Source organism: Trachurus japonicus, chromosome 20, assembly GCF_045865225.1.
Source record: "Trachurus japonicus isolate A0001 chromosome 20, Traja_1.0".
Taxonomy (NCBI): Eukaryota; Metazoa; Chordata; class Actinopteri; order Carangiformes; family Carangidae; genus Trachurus; species Trachurus japonicus.
This window is the reverse complement of record NC_140926.1, coordinates 17,012,735-17,024,667: the sequence shown is the minus strand read 5'-3', so window position 1 is coordinate 17,024,667 and position 11,933 is coordinate 17,012,735. Positions and strand designations below refer to the sequence as shown.

The 11,933-nt window shown below is 41.8% G+C and overlaps 2 protein-coding genes across 2 annotated transcripts; both read right to left on the bottom strand.

The window, feature by feature from the left end:
- Positions 1-836: 836 nt before the first annotated feature.
- sox32 (SRY-box transcription factor 32) lies at positions 837-2,178 on the bottom strand. The gene is made up of 2 exons (XM_085762868.1): positions 1,869-2,178; positions 837-1,677 (listed from the first exon to the last, which is right to left on the bottom strand). Exons 1-2 carry the CDS (start codon positions 2,176-2,178, stop codon positions 992-994), a joined length of 996 nt encoding a protein of 331 aa, XP_085618994.1. The 3' UTR covers positions 837-991.
- A 6,898-nt stretch (positions 2,179-9,076) lies between these two features.
- mrpl15 (mitochondrial ribosomal protein L15) lies at positions 9,077-11,700 on the bottom strand. Its single transcript, XM_085763211.1, has 5 exons — positions 11,535-11,700; positions 11,254-11,411; positions 10,239-10,404; positions 9,515-9,638; positions 9,077-9,429 (listed from the first exon to the last, which is right to left on the bottom strand). The coding sequence occupies exons 1-5, from the start codon at positions 11,637-11,639 to the stop codon at positions 9,092-9,094; spliced, it is 891 nt and encodes a 296-aa protein (XP_085619337.1). The 5' UTR covers positions 11,640-11,700; the 3' UTR covers positions 9,077-9,091.
- Positions 11,701-11,933: the final 233 nt, after the last annotated feature.

The following is an 11,933-nucleotide window of genomic DNA, read 5'->3' as shown; positions in this document are numbered from 1 at the left end:
TGATTCCCCATTTTACAATAAGCAGTTTACAAACATTTAATACATGGTTTGCTGTTTTGTTGACACTTCTTGCACACAACTATATGAACATTTATTAAACATTTCAATGTGATATGTATATTGTTAGTGTTTTTGCCTGAGAGCTTTATCATGACTTTAGCCAATAAAATTAGAAATAAATGGTTGAGAATCCAAATTCACTGTGGTGTTTGGTGATGTGATGCATGGAGTTATTAGTTGCATTATGAGAAGTGAAGGATAGTGCTCTTTATATTTCCACCGACTAGTGGTATATAATATATCTATATATTTTAGTTTATTATTACTGGACAGTGTACAATACCATTAATCAATTGTAGAACAACGAAGAGATGGTTGTACCAGATTTAGCCTCCAGGGCTAATTTCCATCTGTATATATATGATCATTCTAAAGAAAAATGGGTAACACTTTATTTTAAGGGGTCCTTGTTCCTGTGTATCTACTACCTAATTAATTACAGTGTAATTACCTATGTAACCGTATGTAATAACATGTACTTACATTGTAAATACATAGTGTATTTTGGTGTACTTACAGGTCCTTGTTACACTTGTAATAAGAAATGCCAAAGTGGCCTCTCTTTGCACAAGCATTTCTTATTACAAGTGTAACAAGGACCTGTAAGTACACCAAAATACACTATGTATTTACAATGTAAGTACATGTTATTACATACGGTTACATAGGTAATTACACTGTAATTAATTAGGTAGATACACAGGAACAAGGACCCCTTAAAATAAAGTGTTACCGAAAAATGTTCAATTGAGTCTCACCAGATATTATTAGTTGAATTAGTTATTTATTGATACATTATAATTACATCAGAAGACAGTACACTTGTCATGTAGGAACTTGTCAAAAACTAAATACACAATATACACTTTCATCAGTCATTATCACATGATACACTGATATAATTTAAATAAATACACCATGTGTGGTGGCTCTATGACAGTGAGCGTCCCTCTCTGTGGCTGCTCTGCTGATGGAAGCTGCTGGGATCCACTGACTCAGGCCTCTGAGGATTAGGACCCAGATACTGTTCGAACTCGCTGCGGTCCAGATCGTACAGCATGTCCAGCTGAACCTGCTCTAAATAAAACTCCAGCGAGGGCCCGGTGGGACTCAGCGGGCCCCCGTAAACCCTGGACTCCCCCTGCTCCACGTGCGGCCCTGAAGGGAAGCCGTACTGCATGTGCCCGTGCTGACTGCCAAAGTACAGCTGGTGCTCTGAGGGGTACGAAGGCGAGTTTGAATACAGCACAGGCTTGTTTGAGAAGGCGTCCACTGCTGCTGCTGCTGCTGCTGTTGGGTCTGGAAACACCGGGGGGTTCTGGTAGCCGCCGTGCAGGGGGGTGAAGTTAGCTGGGAAGGCTGCAGGCATGGTGGGGAAGGTGTGCTGCTGGTTCTGGAGCAGGTAGGTGAGGTTGTAGGGCACGGCGAGGCCTGGGCTGCAGAGGGAGGGGACAGAGGCCTCAGCGCTCTGTGGCTTGGAGCTCTTCTTCAGCTGCTTCCTCCTGCGGGGTCTGTACTTGTAGTTGGGGTAGTCGATGGTGTGTTGGACCCTCAGGCGCTCAGCCTCCTGCATGTAGGGACGCTTCTCGGCCAAGGACATGGCCTTCCAGGTCTTTCCTGTAGGAACACAGAGAGGTTAATGATCAGACACCAGAAAAACACTGAACTGTGAACATTATTGATTCATTTGGTTGACTGAAACACAGAGTTCTTATTTGAGACATATGAAACATTTTAGGGGGGAGATTTCCCTGAGGTATTTAAACATCAACTTTATGCTATTATCAGTAATGTTCTCAAAGTCTTACCGAGTATTTTGCTCAGGTCTGTGTTCTCCAGGTCTGGGTTGAGCTGTGCCAGCCGCCTGCGCTCCTCTTTGGTCCAGATGATGAACGCGTTGAGGGGCCTCCTCACCCTCTTCTCCGTTGACGCGGACTTGGCCTCGGGGCTGGCGCAGCTGGAGTCCGAGTTGACGGACATGGGGCTGGAGGGCCCTGAGCTCGGGCAGCGGGTCTCGATCATCTGCTCCGCGTCTCCGGAGCCGCAGTCCTCGCTGTCGAACACGGAGTTGTTTGCGCAAAGCTGCTGGAAAGCTGCGGGCTCGTGGCTGAAACGCATGGCTGACGGTGGTGGTGATGATGATGATGATGCTTTAGGCTCGGCTGCAGGCCGCTGTCATCCTCCTGGTGATGCAGGCTGACGGATATATGCAGCACCTCCACCAATAGGAGGCCGGGAGGAGTGGATTTAAGGTGTGAATTCCAGGTGTGTTTCTCGGGTCGGTGATAGGCCCATCTGACGCCCCAGTCAGAGACCTCACGAAACTTCAGATGAGAGACGCGAGTCTGTAATAAACCACAATTAAGCCATTATGTAACAATAATAATGTAAAATCATGCAATAATTGATCCAGCCAAATAAACCCAATGCAGACAGATGCATCCATCAAGAACAAGGTGTTGAAGTTAGAATAAACACTTAAAAAAACTTTTCCCCTTTATATGATCAAATATAACGTATCTATTTAAAACAAAATAAGCGTAAAAGTGATAAAAATACATTGACTTCAGATAATGTTTTATCGTCCTGTCACATTTGTTTTTTTAAGCTTGCGCATAAACAGACACTTTCTCACAATCGAGACTGACATTTAAATTGGACAAAAACTCTAAGAAACATTTCCCTTTATCCTCTAACTAAGATCATATTAAGAAAATCAAATTACGACATTGCCCATCAGAAAGAAATGGAATCTAATCAATAGGTCCTGAAAGGCAGGCAGGGTATTGATAGGTGAACATCAAAGTTTTCAGGAGGTAGGGCTGGTTACTAATTACATTGTGGCTCTCAGCTCTTATCGGCCATCCACTGTCTCTATCAAGGTACAGCTTACACGACTGAAACAAACATGATCAAGGCGTGTTTATTACACGATTACCGCGCACAAATATTTGCCTAACACACAAAACTTGATAGGTGTGTACAACGAGGGGGGAGTGATGATGAGCTCACCTTCACATCAGAGCAGAAAATACATTCACTTGCTTTGTTGTACATGGATCATTTTTCATTTAAAGATGAAGGGAGGAGGGAGAAGGGGGGAAACACCAAAATAGACCGAGTGACCTCCCAAAGGGAAACACCAGTGCAGCTCTTGGCGCTAAATCAAAGAGACTGAAGTGTATTGAAATCAGTCAAAACTCCAGCAGAGATACAGACTCACAGAAACTGTCAGAGGATGATGCAGCTCTTAATCACCCCCAAGAGGAGCATAAACATTAACAAGAATAAATATAGGCTAGAAGCACATGGTCAGAAATAAAATCAAATAAAATAAACAACACCTTTTAGACATTTCCAGAAAGTGTTCATGTTAGATTCTTTTTTCTTCTTTATTCTTTTTTGCAGAATGAACTCATTTCTGCAGCACTAACACTTAACAGGCGACTATGCTTTTATTTTGGTGATAGAAAGCACAAGATAAACAGATAAAATAAAGTCCCTATACTGTATAAATCCCTTTAGGTCATGCATTTTGTGTATCCATCACAAATGAACTCTTAGGGATCGATCATCACTAACGCTCTCTGCCTCTCTATGGTTTCAATGAACATGTGTCTCATCATCCAGACAATAGATGTAATTATGCAGACGGGCGGTGATGTTAAATGTGCAATACACGGAGCGACCTGGCCTCAGTTATACCTGCACCTGCGCTGCTTTGTCCTGGCAGACGAGTCGCTAACGCAGCCTCTTTGGATTGTTAATACCGAGCAGAGAGGGTTAATACACAAGAGGGAAGCAGCTATACCAAACAGTAGGCTATATGTAACCTATAGGTTTCAGCTCCACAGGTCGCGAATGGGCTACATGAAAGTTTCTGTGTTGGACTTTGTTTTGAAAAATAAATGAATCAGGCCTAATGGAGGTTGATACGTTCATCAAAAAGCCGGATCAAGACTGTGGCGAACTCAATAACAGGAGTGATAAAGGGCATGCTGTTTAAACTGAGCTTCATCCCGCTCTGTCAGCTCAAGCTGATAAAGCTGCCTTGTGGGTTTTGGTCGATTGGAAATCAATAACCTTTGATTTCTCTATGATTTTATAGGTCATCTAAATGAAGAGCGTGAATGTCTATATGGGTCTTTAGTGGTGGGTGTATTGCGGTGGGGGGGGGGTTGTCACAGGTTGTCAGAATTAGAGGTTGAATCCACATCCTCGGTGTTAAACGGGACGCACGCGCCAATGCGCTGTGAACGGCGCTAATGGATTTAATCAATTAGCTTGAAGGACGCAGCGTGAATACAATAATGTTAGTTTCGGCTGAGCCTCAGAAGCTGTATACCTGTATATGTGTGTGTGTGTGTGTGTGTGTGTGTGTGTGTGTGTGTGTGTGTGTGTGTGGGGGGGGGTCTTATTTTTGTGTCTTACTTTATTATGTGTTGTTTATATATAATATAATATAATATAATATAATAGGCAGGGCCTTTGCTAGGAATTCTGGCCCCCCTGAAAGAATACTAAAGTGGGCCCCTACCCCCTAACTTTTCCAGTCTTTTTTCTTAGACTACGTATGAATTATCCTTTTTTATATAGCCTACTTTGTTTTGATGCTAATGCAGCATTACATGAGTACTAGTCAGGGTCAGGGTAATAATTCAGTCATAAAAAGATTAGACTACTGTTTTTTTGGGGGGGCCCTACTGGGCTCTGGGCCCCTAGAATTATCATCACCTTTCCCCCCTATACAACGGCCCTAATAATAGGCAATAATAATATATACAGTATATAAATATATCATAACGTTATTATGTGTTGTTTATATATAATATAATATGATAGGCTGTAATAATAAAAAAAAATATATAAATATATCATATCATATCATATCATATCATAATGTCTTCAAGACAAAAACTAAGTCCATTTGACTTGATTCCATTGCCTAGAGTTTATATATATTGTTATTTCCCTGTGGTATTAGGCTAAATAAGTGTAGTTGTGCTTCATTCTGGCCCTGCTGATGAGTCCTAATCTGTAGGGTATCAATGCATTGTCTCATGGCCAAACAAGCACAGTGCTGCAGCTGAATGGCCACTATACTTTTTCTGAATAGGGATTGTTCTCTGCAGCTTTGTGATCACAATGTGCCATTGTATTGGACAGAACTCATATATGGGACACTCCTCTCCGTCTTCACTGTGGATCACTGTGGAGCTGGCACAGGTAGAGCTGTGCACCAGGACTCACTTCCTCACCTTGCAGCAGGACTTAACACAGACCTTTGTGGATTCTCGATTGCTCTGGATCATGTCTGGGTTGAACGCTGGCTGGATTTGGAGAAGCTTCTCTACGGTCTGACACAATATGTAAATGTGGAAGGACGTTTTGCTGACTCCTCAGGTGTGGCATGGAGCTTTGTGTCACTGAAGTGATGCATATTCCCTCATGGCTGCTGGACACTTGACTTGTCGCTTCTCCTGGGATACTACGTTTGGATGTTTGGTGCAGGATCCACCGACCTGGAGACTTTACAGAGAACTAGAGGACTGAAAATGGAGGAAAACTACATGAGTGTAAAGCGAAGGGTCAGTGCCGTGACCTCTGATAATGAACCACTGTATTCCAACCTGGCTTCAGTGCCATCCCACTGACTTTCCTTACAGTGGCTCATTCATATAGAGCTGCATTGTTTCATAGCTGGAAGGTGTGAAGGGGATATAATACTGTTGTCTCAGGTGACCACGATCTTCGCAGCGAGGGACTCTATTGCATTGTGTTGTATTGTATGGGCACAGCAGGCCAGCATCAAGATATACTCTGTCAAGACTCAGACACCATTCAATGCAGTGATCTGTGACCCCCTCCTCCCCCCTACTCCACCTCCACCTCCACCTCCACTTAATCACTTGTTTGAGCAGATTCAGCAGTAGACCGAGGGCCACGGGGTCCTGAGTGCTAGCCTCCACACTCCCCGTGTAAACAGTGCCCTGCCCGGGCCTACGACCGGCCAGCTGAGAGGATTACATGCCCCCTGGTGTAGACAGGCTTAATGTAGCCTCATTAGCCCAACACAATGATGCCCCCACCTCTGAGCAGAGATAACAGGCCCGGCTCAGCCAGACTTCAAACACAGCTCAGACTCAGACTCACAAAGCCCAGGTGGCACAGCGCGCAGGGTGCAGTGGACGAAGCGGTTGGATAGTGAGGATTTACACCTTTTTTTAAAGGTTTTATCCACTTGACTTCACTAAACTGCTGAAATAATCAGAAACTCTCATAAATTCTGATAATGAATGAATCATTTAAGTTTTCCATTAGGTCAAAATGTCAAGCACTTGCTATTTAATATCTTTGTATATTGGACAAAACAAGTAAAAGGTAAAAAAAAAAAAAGGGGGGGGGGTTATAAAGAGACAATGCCAGATTAAATCAAAATATTAAACATTAAATAGATAGATAATAAATATGTTGTATAAATTACTTTAAAAAATGTGTTTAAAGTGTTTCATGAATTTTCAAAATATAAATTTCTTGAGGATTTCAACCAAATGTATAGCTCTTTGAATTTATGATGGACAATTAAAAAATAAATAAATAAATTCTTAACCTAACTGGTTTTATATAATCTTGTCAAGGGACTGAAAAAAAATCAGCCAGTCCTACTACAATGTTGATGAACGTCCTCACAAGTAAAGAAAATGAAATTAAATCCAAGATCAAATCACTTCTTCAGCCTCGTCTTTCTGTCACTGAAGTGTTATCATCTTCTAACTTTATTTTGAGTGTCTATCATGCAGACCTGCTCAGACTGAGACTGGCTAATGAGCCAAAGCTCCACTCATGCTGAAAAACAGCACTATTCTTTGTAAATTAGGAATTGTATTCATCACTGGCTGCTGATAAGAGTCTTATCTGAGGAACTGAATAAGTCTTCCAAGTCTTTTATTGTCCAGGCAGCTCAGATCTGGATGTTAGTGGCTTATTGCCACAGGAGGTCTTTTTTTTAATGACATCTATATTTTTGGATACAAATTGTCTTCAGGTTCCTTTCTAGTGTATGTGTAAGTCTGACCTCGATCCAGGCCTCTGCCACACGTCTCTCCTCAGCAGACAGAGGAGAGAGAGAGGTCTGCATTTAGCTGTAATTAGCCCTAATTATTAACTGGAACTAGACTGAGACCTGTGAGACACCATGATATCTGTGTCTGTCTTAAACGGCTCGTTCAAGGCAGCAGATAACCAAAACAACCTGGCCTGGACTGTTTAATTAAACAGTGTGAACTGGTTAGACTCAGACATTAGATTATTTGGAAGCAGAAACCTGAGATTAATGATGCCTGCCTAAAACAGACTAACAAATCTTTTTAGCCAAAGTGAATGTCTGTTTTCTTAACTGTAACTGATACCTGATTCAATTCCTCTATTCTTGTATACCAGCTCTCCAATCAAAGAGCTGATGTTTGTGCCTCTCGACAAACTTACAGCCTCACTCTTTCTCTCTCTTTTGCTCGTCTGAGACCTGATACAAATTCAAAAGGATCTGCTGCTTTGAAGATAAGCGCTGTAGTTCTGCCATAAACAATGATTGTGCTGTTTCTTTCCTGTGGCGTGATTTATTTAAAGTATTATGCTGTAAGGATTTGGGCTGGTTTTCCTGGCAGGGCCGGCCGTGTATGTATCCCCCTACTGTAGTTTATTGGATACTTGAGATTCAGGAAAACACTCAGGGAACCACAAGCAAACTCATCAAAGTGAAACCTTTGACTCAGAATGTAACAAATTATTAATTTTGCAGATGCTGGAAGGAATTCATCTTTAAAACGCTGCTTTTTTTTAAAAGGACGCAAAAGCCGACTTATAAAAACACACATTTAAATCACAGTTTGTGCATCGCTTATTCCTGTCACTTTTCTTTTTATTGCTGCATATAATTGAGACCTGTCTACCAGTAACTAACATTGCAAAGGGGGGACTTTGTATAGAAACACAATGCTCGTGCTCTTGCGCACACACACACAAACATATGCTTCCTTTGATAAAATGTTTTTATACCCAGCACAAATTCTATGGCAGCCTCCCTTAAGACAATATCTGCGTAAAATACCAAGTTATTTATAGTGAGTGTGCCATTTAGACTTCAAAAAATAAACACAAGCATAATGGAGAGTTCAAATACAGGGGGAGCGTTACGCACCCGAAAACCTTGGAGACCAGGCTCTGATGCAGTCGGAGTGTTGAGTGTAAAATCGCAAAAAATCTCAATGAGAGTTTGTATTAGAGAAACCTGTGATACAACATCTAAACTGTTAGTGTGAACACTGGGGGCATCCGTCAGCAATTAACACCACATTAAGAACAAAGCACAGTAATTTAATTAGGCAACGAAGCATAAACGTTACTTTGTGTCATTTCATGTCTCTAAAGCATAACTGGGCAAAAGTTGTGTTTGCCTGCGATTGTACTCCAAGAGGGGGGGTAGAGGGATCTTTTGAACGTCCACACACCAGGATACAGCTGCCTATGACTAATTTCAAACTCCCCTTCTAGGGCCTAGGCAACCCCTTTCACAAGTAACACACATCACCAGGCATCTGTTTCCTGTTTTCATTCTTTGAGTTATCTTATTTTCCTTATTTCCCCCTCACCTGTTACAGTTCACGTTCCTTCCATCATGCAGCACGGGCCGCTTGTGCTCCAACATGAGGCTGTCAGATGATGTTAGCCCCTCAAAATAAAAGAGGAAAACCAAACCAATGAATGTGACTTTTAGCATATTGCAAATGCACTGGATAGAATGTGATGTGTCATAATGTGGTCTCTTCAAACACTTATTATATATAGTTTTAAAGACAAAGTTTAATGGTAACACATGGTTCTTAGACACAGAATGCTCTTTTTTGACATTTTTGTTTTTTTAAAATATAAAACCAGAAGGTATCTCAGCACATTTTTCAACATGCACACTTAAGTATGTTCCTTATTTTTTGCCATGAGGCAACGTACACGACATCTATTTTACATCTCACACCTATGAACTGTAATATTTAAGCAGTTTCTCATCAGTGGGTTTCAGTATCTTCTTCTCCGACATGTTAACGACCCAGCCTGGAGCAAGGCCAAAGAAGATCTGTCGGACATCCTTCCTCATGGACAGCATGCGATACAGTTCATCTTTTGAAATGTCTGGCAAAATATATCCATACTTCTGTGCCAGGGCTAGTCGGGCCTGCTTGATTTTCTCCGGGTCGGCCAAGTAACCACGGCTCTCAGCGTCTGTGTAGTACGGGACCATGTCCTCTCCTGGAAACATGCGTTTTGGAATCGGCTGCCCGCGCAAGAAAAATGGGACCGGCTTGATGAGAATGTCTGCAAAAACAAAAATACATCTTTGAAAAGCTTTACTTCAAACACATTGGATTGAAACGCACAAGACTGATCATTCATTAATTACCGAGACTTATAGGGTCGTAGAAACTGGTCGTGACGACGCCTCCATTCCTCTCAATGGCAGCTATGGCTCCTTCAGAAGCTCTCTGGACCTCAATGTTGATCTTTGCAGCAAAAATATCAGCTCCCTGGAACAGAACCAGCAGAAGAAAGATGAGTTTGTGACAGAGTGAAAGAGCAACAACAGAGGTCAGAGACAACATGCTGATCAGTGTCGGTGGCAGGGACAACACTGTCATGTGGTGCCACCTGCTGGCACAAAATGATTAGGGAGCAGCAGAGTGACATGAATCCTGAGTGCCTGGTTTCACTACTATTACTCTCTTAACCCTTTTTTAAAGCTTGTGCTGAAAGAGTCTTTATGCTGCTCATATCAAATTACATTAGCTTATAGTGTTTGAAGGTATGAAAAAAATGTTTTAGCATATGTTTTTGTAGTAATAATGAAGCTAACACACAGTTCTGCTTCTACTGTTATTTGAATAAATGTGTTTTGTATTGTCTAACATGTCTTTTGATTGACTTGATAGATTTTAGGATGTTTGAGTTTATCATCCAGCATCCATAGAACACTAATCTAGTCTCATTTCACCACAAAACAGTCACAATTCACAATGAACTATACCAATCCTGTTGCTCCCACTGGCACCAAATGCACAACATTTTGAGATAAACAAAAGAAGTCAAGTGTTGATTTTCCTTTGGCCAATGACAGTCAGAGATATTACCTCATCGACAAGCTGGACTCCATAGTCCCTCTTCAGAGGCTGGACTGTCACTCCTCTGGCATTGACCAGCTGGGTCAAGTCTATGGGCTGGGTGGTGTCGACTCGCCCCAAATCGATCAGGTACTGCAGTCGTTTCAGAGACAGAGGCTGGTACTGAGGACGGCGGCTGGAGAAGAGCACAGAAACATGTTGTTATTGGGAGTGCCAGGATGTGGGGCTCATGTTTAATACACACCTTCACTATGGGAAGAAATGACAGCAAAATTATCCAAATTAATTTTCATTCACAAATGAATGAATACACACCGTCTCTTGAGAGAGAACTACAACAAAATAAAGTGACATCATTATTTTCTTCCAACTCATCCAGCTTGCACATAAATGAAGGCATCAAAATTTAAACAATGAATTATTTTAATTAAAGAAACTTAAACCGAGCCAAGTTTCCCCTTGTGTAAATCCATTTTCTTCTAAACTGATTACAACTACAGTATAAATGCTGCTTCCTGATATTAGATGGTTTATTTGTGATCTACTAACTGAATGGAAATGACAAATTATGCATTAATAAAAAAAAAAAAAAAAAACAGCCAGTCAACATGGTAACAGAGTGTGTCTTTCTTTCTTGAAGTGAAAATAGCTGTCAAATGATGCCAGTGCCACTGCTTGGCAAACACAGGTTCATCAACACCTGCAGGGTTTGGTGGACTGTTGTTGACACCAGATGCACCGTGACAGTTGTGAAGTAGTAACGTTATTATCAAAATGTCATGTTTAATCACTTCACATGAAATTAGGTTGTTTTATAGAGGAATGAATTTTAATGCAATTAAAAAAGAGGAACCGTCTCTGTTTTCTGGGGCATTGTATGTATATTCACTTCACTTCTGCTTCTAGTTTTTAAGCGACAACATGCAACTGTTTTTTTGTGCAGCTTATAAGAAACAAAGACTACATTTGACTAAACATCCACGTTTAGTTTAAAGGGAGTGTGCCCCTGCTCAATTTTTTTTACCTGTGTCCTTCATTGAAGCCATATTTTGGGATAGCCAGATAAAACGGGGTCTGACCTCCCTCAAACCCGAGCCGAGGACGGTTGCCTCTTTGCCGCTCTCCTTTGTGGCCTCGGCCGCTTCTGTTGCCACCATGCTGTCCTCTACCTCGCCGTTTGTTCTGTAAGAGAAACAGAAATGGAGCTAAGTGTTTATACTAGCCACCGACAAGCTAACCGTGCTATGTTAGCAAGAGTCTGCTGCTAAATCCGACTCCCAACAGAGCTGTGAAATAAAACCTCACCAGCTGTTTGGCTCCTGGCTCCGGCCGCAGGTTCGCTAAAGTTATCCGCGGTAGGTTTTGAAGGGTATCTAACGCTTTACCGCCGGGTTTTTTAGGGAAAGACATGTTTCTGCAGCTCACATGTCAAAGAGCCAAACCAAGGACATGAGGGTCACGTGACGGAGGTGAGCGGAAGTACTTCTTGTCAGCTCGTCCGCGTTTCAAAATAAAAGCACGACAGTCAGCGTGCATTTACTGCATTGGGTAAGCCGCACTGTGAGTGATTTAAAGCCATGTCCCGTTAATTCCTGATGAATATTATATAGTATTGGCATCATTAAGATAGAAACATATATAGAATTACATATTTAATGAGTAATTAAGCATTTTACTCCTCCAAAAACTGCGTCAAAGCTCACG